The following is a 15223-nucleotide window of genomic DNA, read 5'->3' on the forward strand; positions in this document are numbered from 1 at the left end:
GCTAGAGGTGCAATCCGAGATAAAGCCAGGCCATCTACAACACCTGTGGCTATTGGATCAATTGGTCATCCCTCTCACTTTCAACAGTACAAATATTTAATCTTGTTCAGACAGTTAACTTGCTTCCAAAAAAAAAAAAAAAAGGCCCCCAAACAAGAACAAAAAACAGAACAACCAAAAACACCCTCTTCCTGGAAGGAGAACAGACAGGTCTTGTAGCCCAGCTTTGTTCAGGAGAAATGACAACACACTTAGTACCACATCGATGGGGAGGCAAACCCAGGCTCCAAGGCAAACCCCTCTGCTCCTCCTGCCAGGTCGAAGCCTAGCCCGGAGCCCCCCAGCCGGCCCCAGCCTACACCGCTCCACCGAGGACCTGCGGGTGCAGCCACGCATAAGCTACGGCCATCTGTGTGAGTGTCCTCTGCCACTCGCCACAGCGTCTTCGTCACGGCCTGGTCCTGGCTGTGGCAGCCGTGGAATGTTGGCTTTCGTATTCTTTCAGAGGCGGAGGAGACAAAGTCCAGGGCCTGTCTAGAATTCTTAGGACAGGAGCCAGGAAAATTCTAACTTTCACCGAAAGCTGGTCTACTCTCAGAGCCTAATTTACTACCGTACATTTTTATTTTCCTCACCCGAGGATATTTTTCCATTGATTTTTAGGGAGAGTGGAAGAGAGAGGGAAAGACAGAGAGAAACATCGATATGAGAGAGGCATGTCGATTGATTGCCTCCTGCACGAGCCTGACCAGAATCGAACTTGGGACCCTTTGGTCTGCAGGCTGATGCTCTATCCACTGAGCCAACCTGGCTAGGGCTAACAGTCATCATAATAATGCCATATCTCCCAGTTGTGAGGGTTAAATAAAACACACGTCAATATCCTGGCACGGAGTAAGAGTTCGAGAAGTGGTCATTATTATTATATTGAATAGCTCCACTATGGTTATAATTAGTGGTAGTATTTTCAGCAGCACCTACCAGCAAACATGGGAGGTATCTCCCCCGCCCCCCAGGACAGAGAGTGCTCTCATCACTGGGTGACAGTCTCGAGCCGCCAGGACAATGAAACGCTGTAGTCACAGCCTCTGAGTGCCGGGGAGGTGCCTGGTTGCACACGAGGCCTTTTCAGACAGTTCATCAGAGATGAACAGGACGGGTGAGCTACGAGGCAAAGAAAAGAGGGGACTTGGAAAATGAAAAGAAAAGGCAGTGTGAAAATAGCAATCCTATTTTCCTTTAAAGACTTTCACTAAAATGCCAATATATGAGCAAACGCAACCTAGGGCTGTGCCCCTACCAGGCCTGAGGGATGTTTCGGGAGGAGCTGTGGCCCCTGTCCGAGGCCTCAGCTGCAGTGTGTCATGGGCTCTTTTCTCTATTCGTAGTGACCCTGGGTCCTCATAGTTCCCCCAGGACTTGGTGATTACACGTAGGGGCGCCAGGGGGCAGCAGTGAGAGGCGGCGAAGGTCTTCAGTTATTCGCTGTGGATGAGGTCTCCCCTGCGCTGTGCTGCAGGGTTGGGGACCCCAACAAAAGGCATGAATAAGCGCTTACAGCGTGTGTGCAGGTGGCCCCGGGAGAGCTCAGTGAGGAGGGGCTGCTCCTGAGTCTTGGAGAATAAGGAGGAAGGCGTTTTCCAGGAAGGGGACGGGTGTTCTAAGCGAGGGAGACAAACAGCAGGTGCAGGAAGGCGCTGCGGAGGGCGCTGTGTATCCAGGTCTGGATATAGTGGTTCGGTAATGAGGAGCGTAAGGCCTGCGGGGAAGAGGGTCCCACTGAAGGGGCGTCTGTGCCCTGCAGAATGGCCCAGCCTTTATTCTGATGGCAGAGGGGACCCCAGAGAAGTTTTAAGCAGAGGCAGACCATGATCAGATTTTTATTCGAGAGAGATTAGCCGAAATGTGGGCGTGGCAGCGACAGGAGTGGTACGATTGGGCAAGGATGGAGGGCTTGAGGTCTCTGGAGGGGACGAGGGCAAAACAGGCCCTCAGGGGAGGCCAGGAGGAGAGGCTCTGGATGGAAGGAAGAGGAGGGGGGCCAAGGGAGCATGTTCTGGAAGTGAGGGGACACCAGGCCGCTGAAAGCCAAGAAGTGACAGGTCTGAGAGTGTCCCCTGGGTCTGGCTGAGCTTCTCCTGCCTTAACCAAACAGGGGAATTATTGAGCAGTTCAAGTAATTCACCACCACTGTTCTTCCCACCTCTCCTCCCTCTGCCAGCCCAAATCCTTAGCCATCTTTCAAGACTGACATGGGGCCGAACCGGTTTGACTCAGTGGATAGAGCGTCAGCCTGTGGATTCAAGGGTCGCAGGTTCGATTCCGGTCAAGGGCATGTACCTTGGTTGCGGAGCCGGTTCAGCTCAATGGGTAGAGTGCTGGCCTGTGGACTAAATGGTCCCGGGTTCAATTCTGGTCAAGGGCACATGCCTAGGTTGCAAGCTCAATCCCCAGTGGGGAGGCATGCAGGAGAGAGCCGATCAATGATTCTCTCTCATCACTGATGTTTCTATCTCTCTCTCTCCCTCTCCCTTCCTCTCTGAAATCAATAAAAATATATATAAAAAGAAAAGGACTCACATGGGTCATGGAGGATGGAGGTGAAACTCGTCTTCTCTCTCCAACAAAGTCCAAGCTTAGCGACACCTCCCCACCCCCAGGGTCTGGCACAGAACAGACGTCTTTGTCTCTGCCCAGACGGTGGTCTCTGCCCAGGAAAAGGGGGTGAGGGTAGAGACAAGAATACAGCAGATTGAGTAGTGAGAAGGGAGAAGTAGAACCTGGGGTCTGGTGACTCTTTTAAGAGAGCCGCCAGTCCTGGCTGTGCAGCTCATTTGAGAGCGGCGTCCCAATAGGCCAAGGTTTTGGGTTCAATCTCTGATCAGGGCACATGCAAGAATCAACTGATGAATGCATAAATAAGTGGAACAACAAATCCATGTTAAGAAATTAAAATTTAAAAAAAGAGAGAGAGAGACAGCTGCCATTGGAGGGAAGAAAAGAGAGTGGAGGCCAGCTCAAGGGGGCTGCAGGATTAGGGGAGAGGGGCTCTTCCTTTGCTTATGAAGACGAAAAGCATGTGTAGGGACCTGGGGGAAAGGACCTGAGAGAGCCTGCCTTCCCCTGATGGACCTTCTTTTCCTTCTCTCCTAGGTCACGTCCAGAGCAGAAGCATGAATGATATTCCTCGCACCCAAAACCCAGACCAGGTAGTAAGCCCTTGCACTGGGCCGCCGTGAGGGTCCAGGGCAGGAAGATGCCTTTGGTTCCACGGGCAGGGAGCCCCTAGGGCAGTGATGGCGAACCTTTTGAGCTCGGCATGTCAGCATTTTGAAAAACTCTAAATTAACTTTGGTGCCGTGTCACATATAGAAATTTTTTTATATTTGCAACCATAGTAAAACAAAGACTTATATTTTTGGTATTTATGTTATATATTTAAATGCCATTTAACAAAGAAAAATCAACCAAAAAAATGAGTTTGCATGTCACCTCTGACACGCATGTCATAGGTTTGCCATCACTGCCCTATGGGCAGGACTCCATTCTCATGAAGGAGCGGGAATCTCCAGGAAGGACATATGTGTGCGGGGGGTTGGGGGGGACCCTCTGGGCTGCCTGGTGACTCTACCCACTCCATCCCTTGGGTGTTGACTGAGCCCCAAGTACTGGCTCTGTGCCTGGCCGGGGAGGGGTGGGGGACAGAGAGAAACATGCCAATGAGCTTGGGTTTGTTGGAGAGAGAAGACCAGCACGCAGGGTGTCACCTGCTGTATGGCACACAAGTACCTCTAAAGATGGAGTGGGATTGGGGCTGGTACAGACTCGCGGTGGGGCCTCCCTGTGGGGACAGCAGTGGTAGCGAATCGTTTGGACCGCCCAGCAGTGCGTCTTCTCCTTGGCTGGGCCAGGATAAAGGCAGTCCCTGCCTCCCGCCAGCCTGGCTGAAATCTCCTGATGAGATTTCCCACAACAGGTTGAGTCCACGTTCAAAGGCCCACAGCCCGGGAACCCTGTGGCTCTGCCCCTTGGGGAAGCCCAGAGGAACCCCCTCAGTTCCAACCATGCACACCTCAAGGGCAGAGTCTCATGGTCCCCTTGCTTGTGCCCCCAGGAGTGGGAAGAAGGGTGATGAAAGAGTCCTGAAATTTGGTGAAGACTTCTCAGGAGCTTGGGTGAAGGCCTGGCCTTCGGGGCACCCTAAGTTTGGTAGCAGGCGAAACAAAAACAGTCCCTCACATCTGTATCACAAGGACCGTTTGGTGGCCAAATAATAAAATAACAATAATAACAGCATCAGCCAACACTTAAGACCCACACACTGCTCGCGCCACACCATGCGTCATGAAGGTCTATATCATCTCCAATCTACTGGGGAGAACATTGGACCTTAAAGCAGTTAAATAACGTGCCCAAGTTCATGCAGCAGAAGCATGATTAGACGCAGACAGTCTGCCTAGAGCCCTTAATTTGGAAGTGACTTAGCACTGAGTATTCTGGGATATTATTTAGAGAAGATCCCACTTTAGCACACGGACAGCGGGGCCGAGATAAGGAAGCATTGCCTAGTCCCGTGGTCGGCAAACTGCGGCTCGCGAGCAACATGCGGCTTTTTGGCCCCCTTGAGTGTGGCTCTTCTTAAGCCTTAGGAGTACTCTAATTAAGTTAATAACAATGTACCTACCTATATAGTTTAAGTTTAAAAAATGTGGCTCTCAAAAGAAATTTCAATCGTTGTACTGTTGATATTTGGCTCTGTTGACTAATGAGTTTGCCGACCACATTTTCATAAATGTCTAAGTGGCAACAAGAAGAGCAGCTGTCACTTTCCCCAGGCAACGCTGCGATTTTCATAAATGTCTAAGTGGCAACAAGAGCAGCTGTCACTTTCCCCAGGCAACGCTGCCTTGATTTAGGAACTGGAGCCACGTCCCACGTCCAGCTCTCCTGACTGACCAGCTGATACTGCTTCTCGATACTGTTTGCAGCCTCAAAGGCTTGTTGTGGGAACGGCGGTTTGTCCGCCAGTGGGCGCTCTTTAGGCTCCAGCCCAGAGGCGTTTGCTCTGCAGGCTCTTTCTTCATGGCTCCCCGCCTGCCCTGGGCAGTCCGTGGGTTTCCGGTGAAGCAGAGGGTGGATTCAGACACAGTAGTTGTGTGTGGTCACTCGACAGAACTGGACCAGACTCCCTATGGGTTCAGTAAGTAGGGTCGGCAAGGCCCTGGTCCAAACCATGGCCAAGCTAGGTGGCCAGAACGGCAGCATGGCCCATTTCTGGGATGTCACCACCCCAGCCGGCCTCTTTACCAAACTGTCGCACCTGCCAGGGAGGACCACGGCCCATTTCAGCTCCTCTCCTCTCCTGGATTATGAGTGTGCTGTTGGGCTGCCCCCAAGCCTTGTTGTTTTCAAAGACTCCTTTTCCAGGGCACTCCTGCCACCCCTCTGCCCCTCCTGTCCCCTGGACCTGCTCCCCGCCTGATGCTTATGGGCACAGAGCGGGCAGGGGTCCGCGCTGCCCTGGCACACCAAGCCCTCCATCCTGAAGAATGCTGCTAATGAATCAGCTGACTGGCTGGGACAAAGGGACTTTCTGAGTTGTGAGGACTCTGGCCTTCCCGCTAACTCCTGGCCCGGCTTGTTCTCACTGCGTTAGGGTCCTTGGGGCTGTGGCCTGGGTGGTTGTAGAGAGTTTTAGTTTGGGATTGGATGAAAGGATTACAAGGGACATGGAGCTTATGGGAAACGGACATGTCTGTCCCCACAGGAGAGACCCAGGAGAAACGGGTGGCAAGCTTGTGGGGTCCGTAGGAGCTCTCTGAAGTGCTCACCTCTAACTTCTCGGCCCTTTCTTCTTTGGTGGCCACTGTGGACTTCCACCAGCCCTGCCCTCCCAGACGCTCCCTCTCCACCGTCTCTACAAGTGATCTCTGTCCCTGGCCCATCCCCTTGCTGCCCAGAGGGAAAGCGATCTGAAAAACGAGTGCATCCTAAGATGTGAGCTTGTCAGTGACCCTCCCTGGGCATGTTCCTCGTAAAAGAGGGCTCAGAAGGAATGGCGGCATAAACTCAGGCGGTGGGAACACGTTTGGGAAGAGGACTTGTCTCCAGCACCTCTCCCATCAGCCCCCTTGCTCTATTTGACTTCTTGCTCTGAACAGACACTAGCCAGAGGGCCTGGCAAGAGGGCACCTGGAAAGTCTCAGGTGTAAAGTCTCAGAAGCTATGAGTTTCCTTGTAGGTCCCCTGGGGGTGACTTGGGGCCCAGAAGTCTCCCACAGGCTTGGAGGTGTGGTCCAGGGGTTCCTGTTAGCCAGGAAGTGGTGGCAAAGGGAACATCGGCCTGGCCATCAGAAGGGGGCCGTCCCTTCCGCGGCCGCCCAAGGTGATGGGGGGGGGAGGTATGGGGGAAGCGCGGGGGGTGGGGGGGGGAGCTGCAGTGCAAGGGCCAAGGGTCCCTCTGCTTGAGCCGCAGAGGCTGGGGGATGAGACCGGACACCCCGCACGCCCTCAGCTCACACTTCAGTTGAGCAAAGTTTTTACTCATCAAGGAATGTCTTAGGGATCAAGTCGTCGCCTGCTCCTCCCTGTCTACACAGCTTAGTTGGTCCCTGAGGTTAACAAAGGTTGAGTCTCTCATCTGCAGAAGCGGGGAGAGTGGTTATTTCTCTCGGTCTCTTGAGACAGGCCGGGGGAACTTTTCCAAGTGAGGGCTCCACACCCATCTGAAGGGGGTGAGGGAGTGAGAGCTGGAACCCTGCATGTGAGTAACCATGGGCACCTCGTTTTCCCCCCTTGACCAGCGGAAAAACAAATTCATGAAGAAGATCCCCAAGGACTCAGAAGCCTCCAACGTGCTTGTGGGGGAGGTGGACTTCCTGGACCAGCCCTTCATCGCCTTCGTGCGTCTCATCCAGTCAGCCATGCTGGGAGGGGTGACCGAGGTGCCCGTCCCCACCAGGTGAGGGGCCATTGAAATCTGCCCCCCACGACCGCCTTCAGGCGACTAGCTGTCCATGCAGTCAGCATGCAGTGCTGGCGAAGACACCCCTAAAACAGGGAGGGACAATAGGGAATTGGCTGGGGAGGGAAATCTTCTCACCTGGGAAGAGTTTTAGAGCGTTTAGTTAAAGCAATCACTCGAAAGCAGGAGCCCACAGCTGGGAGAGATCTCTTGGTGGCTCTGGGACACTGGAACATGGCGAGGATGCTCGAGGGAGAGCTGTGGGAGTGACGAGGAAATGTCTTTCCAAAACAAACATGGGAGTCAAAAGAGGGAAGGGCCCGGCTGGTGTGGCTCAATGGGTGAGTCTCGACCTATGAACCAGGAGGTCATGGTTCAATTTCTGGTCAGGGCACATGCCCGGGTTGTGGGCTCGATTTCCAGTAGGGGGCGTGCAAGAGGCAGCTGAGCAATGATTCTCACCAATGTTTCTATCTCTCCCTTTCCCTTCCTCTCTCTGAAAATCAATTTAAAAAAATTTCTTTAAAGAAGAAATATTAAGCAATAAAAAAATAAATAAAAAGAAGGAATAGACAAGTTTACAGCCAGTTAAAAGGTTAAGAATGGCCCTAACCGGTTTGGCTCACTGGATAGAGCGTTGGCCTGGGTACTGAAGGGTCCTAGGTTCGATTCCAGTCAAGGGCACGTACCTTGGTTGCAGGCACATCCTCAGTGGAGAGTGTGCAGGAGGCAGCTGTGTCGATGTTTCTCTCTCATCGATGTTTCTAACTCTCTATTCCTCTCCCTTCCTCTCTGTAAAAAATCAATAAAATATATTTTAAAAAAATTAAGAATGGATACTGTTTGGAGCCAGAGAACCCTTCTCTTCACCTGCTTCTGTTTTTCCTTCTCACTTCCCTCCTCCTCCTCCTTCATCTCCTTGCAGATTTCTGTTCATACTGCTGGGGCCTTCTGGGAGAGCGAAGTCCTACAATGAAATTGGCCGAGCCATCGCCACCCTCATGGTAGATGATGTAAGTGGGAACAAGAAACGTATTCCCAATGTCATGGCTCCCGAGTCAAGCACTGAGCCTTCACTCATTCATTTATCTAATAGGCACATTGAGTACCTACTGTGTGCAGGCTCTGTGTAGGTGCTGAGGATTATGAGGATGAGGGAATAGTCATCCTCCCTCATAATAGTTGATGCCCTTTAGGAGCGTCAACCGAGTGGGAAGACAGACCTGTAATCCAGGAAGTCATAGCAGGCTTCACATGAGGGGCTTTAAAGCTACGATGAGCAGGAGGAGGTAGGTAGACCCACTATGAGCCTGGGAGGCAGGCATTCCAGACAAAGGGAACAGGGGCCAAGGTTGGGAGACAGAGAAGCTGGATGGAAGTGGTTCAACGTAGGCTCAGTGTTAGAGCTTCGAGAGCAGGAGGTGTCATAGAGAGGCGAGTCAGAGTCCACACTGAGCCTGTGGACGGAGCCCAGAGTGCATACGCCTCCAGGAGTGCCAGGGAGCCTACAGGACTTTAGCCACAGGCAGGATCCCATCAGATCTGCAAGTCAGAACAAACACTCTGGAGAGACTGTGGAATGAGGATACCGACCCTCCAAGGATGAAAGGCGAGGAAGTTACAGATTTGAAACAGCTGAGCTCCTCGTGCAGGCTCCGCACAGGTTTTCTAATGAGCATGCTCTGTGCACAACTGAAAGCAAAAAGGGTGCCACGCAACAAAAGTCCGACAGTCAGATGCAGAGACCCGGCCTTCATATCCACGAGGGACCAGCTGTCCCCAGGGCTGCTGTTTCCCAGTGGCCTTACGTCCTGCTGGGGGTGGTTCTCATTTCAAAATCTGAGAGCAAATTGGCAGCAGGAGCAACGGGTCAACGTGATTTTCTCCCAGCGTGCTCCCGGGAGGTGGGTAACAAGGAGACGTCGGGCAGAGAGCTGACTGTTCTCCTCCCCCTCACGGCCAGCTCTTCAGCGACGTGGCCTATAAAGCCCGCAATCGGGAGGATCTGATCGCTGGCATCGACGAGTTTCTGGATGAGGTCATTGTCCTTCCGCCTGGAGAATGGGACCCAAATATCCGAATCGAGCCCCCCAAGAAGGTGCCCTCTGCAGACAAGAGGTGAGTATGTGAATGGAGGGGTGGTGAGGGCAGGGAGTGGTACAAGGGAAACTTCAAGTCTGGCCCTTTCTTTTCTCATTTTGGATTTAAAAGGACGATGTCACCATATTGGGGATTATACCTTTCCCCCCCCCAGTTTCATTTTATTTATCTCTTAAAATAAATTCAGAGGCAAATAAGCTGAATTTAAACATCTGTAAAATCTGGGTGACCTGTGTGTGGGTATTGTTCCATCATTTTCCACATTTTTCTCCATATTTTAAGATATTTTATAATTTTTGTTGGAGAAATAAGAGGTGTTCTGGGAACAGTTCGGGGGGGGGGGGGTTTGAGCCCTTCCCAGGATTGAGAGCCCCATGTCCGAGGTCCCCCTTCTTCTTCCAGGAAATCGGTGTTCTCCCTGACCGAGCTAGGCCAGATGAACGGCTCTGTGGCGGGAGGCGGCGCGGCGGCAGGAGGCGGCCCTGGAGGTGGCAGTGGCGGTGGTGGGGTCGGCGGAGGGAGCAGCACGGATGACAGAGAGATGCCGGCCAAGCACGAGATCGGGGAAGAGCTTATCTGGACAGGAAGGTGCCCACCCCAGGCCTGGCATCCTTTAGATGCGTCTCCTTCCCACCCTCCCTGCAGGAACCTTCCCCACCTCTCCCTGCAGCGCTCCCTCCGCACCATGAGGTCTGGCCCGGGGTCATTGTCCTCTTTTCTCCCCCATACCCTCAAAGCCCCTCCTGCACCCAGCAGAAGGGTTTCCACAGGCGAGGACAGGCGGGACCCAGCACAGGAATGGAGGAACCCAAACTTTTCTTTAGACTCCCCTTGTGACCTCTGTTAGTTTTCCTGGGCTGCCACCAGCAAGTATCACAGATGAGGTGGCTTCAACCACAGAACTTGATTCTCTCGCAGTTCTGGAGGCTAGAAGTTTCCAGTCGGAAGGTCAGCAGGGCTGTGCTCCCTCTGAGGCCCTGGGGAGAACGCTTCCTTGCGTCTGCCTAGCTTCTGGCGGTGCTGTCAGTCCCCGTGTTCCCTGTCTGCCTCCATTGTCACATGGCGTTCTCCCTCTCCGTGTTCACATGCACTTTCCTCTTCTTATGAGGACACCAGTCATATTGAATGGGGGCCCACCCCAATGACCTCGTCCTAGCTCCACTGCATCTACAAAGGCCCTGTTTCCAAATGCGGTCACATTCACAGGTGCCAGAGGTTAAGATTCCGAGATGCCTTTTGGGAGAACACAGTGAACCTGTGTTATAATCTGGGCTGTCTCCACCTCGGATTCGGACACAGCTGTGTTTACCGAGCTCCGGTGCCCTGCAGATGTCAGGGACGTGAGGAGGACAGCTGTCTGTGGACCCCAGGGTTTCCATTCCCCGTGCAATGTTAGGTCTACCCCAGGGCATATTCCCATCAGGCCTTCCTTCCCCCTCCCATCCAAGCTGTTTATGACCACGCTTCTCAGTGGAGATGGCGCCGACCTCAAACTTTCAGTGCCAAGAGAACTCTTCCCTGGTCTTAAACGTTCTGGTGGAAAGATCCTTGCCCCCATCCACTGCTAGTCAAGTCCCCTTCCTCGCCCCAGACTCTGCGGACCTGTTGACAGCCCTGCCCCTGCCCTGGTGTTTGTGGTGAGAAAGCAGCGCTGGGGCCTGTCTTAAGCAGGTGCTTCGGGGGCCTGTGCCTGGATGTCAAGAGGAAGTTGCCCTGGTTCCTAAGTGACTTCTACGATGGCTTCCACATTCAGTCCATCTCTGCCATCCTATTCATCTACCTCGGCTGCATCACCAACGCGATCACCTTTGGAGGGCTTCTGGGGGACGCCACTGACAATTATCAGGTGTGTGTCCAGGACATGAGTGCAAACCTCAGTAAAATCCGCTGCCACTGGGTGGCAGTAAGGAGCTTTGTCCTATAATCTCCAAACCAAGTCTACCCTTCAGGCTCAGACCATCACTTTTAGTAATCCTTTACCCTTCAAAAAGTTAGTAACAAGATCTTAAAAGACCTACTAGTAAGGCTAAATCATGTTACTAAAGACTAAATTTAAAGACTGTGTAAATCCAACTTTTAAGGGGAATCATCTGCTCTATTTGATACTTTCCACACTGCTTGAATGAACTTAACACAATTAACAAGTTGTTGATTGTGGCCTTCTCCTCACACTTAAAAAACACGACCAACCTAAAATTCTTAACTTGGAGTTATTACATATTTAGAATGATGATAAACTGTTTCCATGACAATACAGGCCTCCCTGGGGAAAACACCCGCTCAGCAGACATTCGCCTGAGCTCCAAACAAGGGTCTTCTCTGAGGAGGGCCCTCGAGAGAGAACCACTAGAAAGCTCAAATCATTAAGGTGAAGACACGTTTTCCCAGATAAATTGAGATGAACCCCTATTGCCAGTCCACACCACTCTCCTGAGCTGCAGGTCCAATATCCAGTTGCTTCTGGACCTATCCATATGGGATCCATATGGGATCTCCCAACTCTCAGTGCCTACATGGCACCCACTATCTTCCCTCCAGACCTGCTGTTCTACCATCACAGCTGGCGACACCATGGTTCACCCCGTTACCCACGTACCAACTCAATAACCCAGCTTCCCCGAGTGGCCCTCATAGCATGGTCATACCTGCTCTCACACCTCATCTCCCAGTGTTCCCTTCTCAGATACCTATCCGCCTCACGCATTCTGCATTGTTTTCCATCAATCCTTTTTCATCGCTCAGTTCCTCAAAGCCATGCTCCCTTCAGGTCCAGCCTTTGTATACAGTGTTCCCTCTTCCTGGGACACTCGCATCACTCCACTTCCTCTCCGGTCAGTTTTGGGTATCAGCTTCCACATATCTACCACTGGAGAGCCTTCCTCACCGCTCCTTTATTCCTACTGTGTGCTCCTCTGGCACCCTCACCTTATCTCAGCTTCTCATACTCCTTAGCAGTGGTTCTCAACAAGGGATGATTTTGACCCACCAGGAGACATTGGTAGTATCTAGAGATCGTGTGGGTTGTCATAACTGGGAAGGGGTGCTACTGGCATTTAGTGGGTAGCGGCCAGGGATGCTGCTAAACACCCTGCAAGGCCCAGCACAGCCCCCACACAGAGAAGTATCAAGCTTGAAATGTCAGTAGTACTGAAGTTGAGAAACTGCTGTATAGAAATTGCCTGGTTACTTGTCTGTATCTCCCACTAGACTGAAAATGCATGATCTTGTTTACTGATTGGTCCCCAGTAGTTAGCACAATGCCTGATACATAGTAGGCACTTAGTGAATTTTGAATGAATTAATGGCCTAATCTCCAAAAGCACCGTAGAATGACTGAGTGATGGATGGGTAAATGGGCTGTCCTCTCAGAGTAGCATGGGCACGGGACCAGTAGAACCATTGGCAGCCCTGTTTCCTAGGTCCCGGGGTGCCAAAAGGAAGTCACACAGGACCTTCATCCCAGTGGAATTCGAGTGATGTGGGGGGTGGGGTAGGAGATGAACAGAATTTGGGAAGCAGAGGGCCTAGAATAAAGGATGAGCACTGTGGCCTGGGTCCCTGGTGAGACAGGTATGATCTGTTTTGTGCCAAAGGACCCCTTCTGTCTCCCGGAGCCTCACATTGCTTGTGCCCCCAGGGAGTGATGGAGAGCTTCCTGGGCACCGCCATGGCCGGCTTCTTGTTCTGCCTCTTCTCGGGACAGCCTCTCATCATCCTGAGCAGCACAGGGCCCATCCTCATCTTCGAGAAGCTCCTCTTTGACTTTAGCAAGTAGGTGTTCCTCGGGCGGTCTGCTGAGACGGGGGTGGGGGAGGCAGGGGCGAGCAGGTCCAAAGCTGTCTTTACCTGTGCAGAGAGCACTGCCAGGTGGTCCCCCTGACTTCCTCTGGCTGCCTGCCCCTAAGTCATCTTAGTGTATATTAGCACAGCGGATAGGGAGACATCCAGGCAAGAGGAGAGGAGAGAATTCACAGCACTCTGCTGTGAGCAATGGTGACTTGGAAGTCAGTGCAGGGTGTGAGAAGTTGAGCTGGAGGTCGGAGGGCTCCATTCTAACCTGGCCAGCCATGAAGCCATTCTAAGGCCTGCCCCAACCATCAGACTGAAATTCCTTATTATTATTTTTTTTCATTCACATGTTTGTTACCAAAATGTGAGAACTGAGATGTCTTAGACTTAGCACCTTCCTGTCATCCCATGAGATCCTTTTTCAGAATTCTCAAAAACCAGACAACCCCACCCAGGAATTGTCCTAATTGTCCCTATCCCCAGTCCTCTTTCAGTTCCTAGGAGGGCATCTGTGCCATAGGAGGGACAGATGAGTCATTCAGGGGATGCCTGGGGAGCCAAGCCACAGCCCAGAGCCTTGGGCTGGAGGCCCCTCACTTTCCTCTGCCTTCCAGAGGCAATGGCCTGGACTACATGGAGTTCCGCCTCTGGATTGGCCTGCACTCAGCCATCCAGTGCCTTGTCTTGGTGGCCTCGGACGCCAGCTTTATTATCAAGTACATCACCCGCTTCACTGAGGAGGGCTTCTCCACCCTCATCAGCTTCATCTTCATCTATGATGCCATCAAGAAGATGATCAGTGCCTTCAAGTACTACCCCATCAACATGGACTTCAAGCCCGACGCCATCACCACCTACAAATGCGAGTGCGTCGCTCCGGACACAGGTGAGCAGTAACCCCAGTGGTGCCCTGGACCCCCACCCACCCACCCTATCCCCCTCATCTGTGTCTCTTCTCAAATGCAGGAGGGTGAGCTTGCTTTGAAGGGCACCTCCTGTCCCAAGAGGGCAAAGGCAGAGTCTTGAACCCCGTGTTTGGAAGAAAACCAAGGGGACAGTAACTCTAATGAGGGTGATGCTACCAGAGCCCAGGGGTGTAATCAGAGAATAAAGGAACTGGAACCAGGACAAGTTGTTTTGATTAGAAGAATATGAAAAGGAAAGTTCTAGACATTTAGGAGACTGGGGACGGGTAACTAACTGAGGAGGGTTTCTCTCCCAATCCACGGACCACTTGCTTGCTAATGGTTCATCTTCCCAGTGTTACTGCAAAACCAAGTCGGACTGTGACACAGTCACTCGTTGTCACTCTGCAGCACAAAGGCTTGTTTGGGGCACTTTCTTTTTCAATTTACTCTTGTTTCCGTTGTAACTGACTTGTGTTCTGTTTATGGATGCTGCACACACTGACTTGGCTGCACTCAATCCCAAGTGAGTACCATTTGCAAACACTAGAATTTCAAACTATTTGATACCGGGACACTCTCTGGATCTCCCAGGTTATAATTCTTCCTTCTTCACCTCAAAGCGGCTTTCCGATAAACCCTACAAAGTTCCCCACATAAAGGAATGGCTGAGCCTCAGCAGAGGACATCACAGGAGTGTCTGGTGTGGTTGGCAGTGGGAGGAAGCCCAGCTCACAGGCCCAGGCAGTAGCCGGAAGCCCCCGCCTGTTGAGTGGTAGACTTGAGCCAGCCTTCATGCCACCTTTTCTGTTTGTTGTTAATTGTGCATCACGTCTTCTTGGTCAACGGCGTGAGGAAAGGCAGCAAATGTCCCTGATTTCTAGGAAATGACGCTTTCCTCAGAATAATGGTCACAGCCCTCTGGGGCAGCGGTCGCCAAGCTTTTGGACCTCGCGGACCACCAGTGGTCTGCGGACCACCAGACCGCTGCTCTGGGGTGTGGAGCTGCTAGGGGTGTTGTGACCTAGGTCGCAGCTAGGTCCCTTCCCCACGTCCCGGAAGTGAGCAGCTTAGAGGGCCCTGTGGTCACATCCACCCATGACAGCTTGTTGGGAGCTGATGGAAGCTTCGAGAATAACCTCTTCTGCCCTCTGGGCCCCTAACCACAGCCAGCAGGAGCCACATGGGGCTGGCAGCGCAGTTCAGATTTGTCACCAGCTAACTGGCGGGCAGGCCTGCTCCCTCCCCAAACCTGCTGCAGAGGTACCGCTCAGTCAGCCTTCCCTGGAGGAGGAGGGCGGGAGGACTTGGCCCTTGCGCACCCATGCAGGGCAGGAGCAAGAGAGAGGGCAGAAGTGGCCCTCCAAGACCTGCCTGTGTAGTGAGTGGCCACGCCCCCCAGGGCAGGCATCACAGGTCCTCTCAACTCTTCTCACTGCCCTGATGGAACCCTCACCAGCTCCAC

At 52.5% G+C, this 15223-nt stretch overlaps 1 protein-coding gene across 1 annotated transcript in view; it reads left to right on the plus strand.

The window, feature by feature from the left end:
- Positions 1-15223, plus strand: part of SLC4A5 (solute carrier family 4 (sodium bicarbonate cotransporter), member 5) — a 104248-nt gene that overhangs the window by 68172 nt on the left and 20853 nt on the right. Inside the window, exons 7-15 of the mRNA XM_006760019.2 lie at positions 318-413; positions 3154-3209; positions 6804-6961; positions 7890-7977; positions 8928-9082; positions 9467-9652; positions 10736-10910; positions 12702-12835; positions 13468-13739. Of these exons, the coding sequence (XP_006760082.1) occupies positions 318-413; positions 3154-3209; positions 6804-6961; positions 7890-7977; positions 8928-9082; positions 9467-9652; positions 10736-10910; positions 12702-12835; positions 13468-13739 (1320 nt within the window). The remainder of the gene's footprint in view (positions 1-317; positions 414-3153; positions 3210-6803; positions 6962-7889; positions 7978-8927; positions 9083-9466; positions 9653-10735; positions 10911-12701; positions 12836-13467; positions 13740-15223) is intronic.

The sequence above is a fragment of the Myotis davidii genome, unplaced genomic scaffold, assembly GCF_000327345.1.
Source record: "Myotis davidii unplaced genomic scaffold, ASM32734v1 scaffold1477, whole genome shotgun sequence".
Taxonomy (NCBI): domain Eukaryota; kingdom Metazoa; phylum Chordata; class Mammalia; order Chiroptera; family Vespertilionidae; genus Myotis; species Myotis davidii.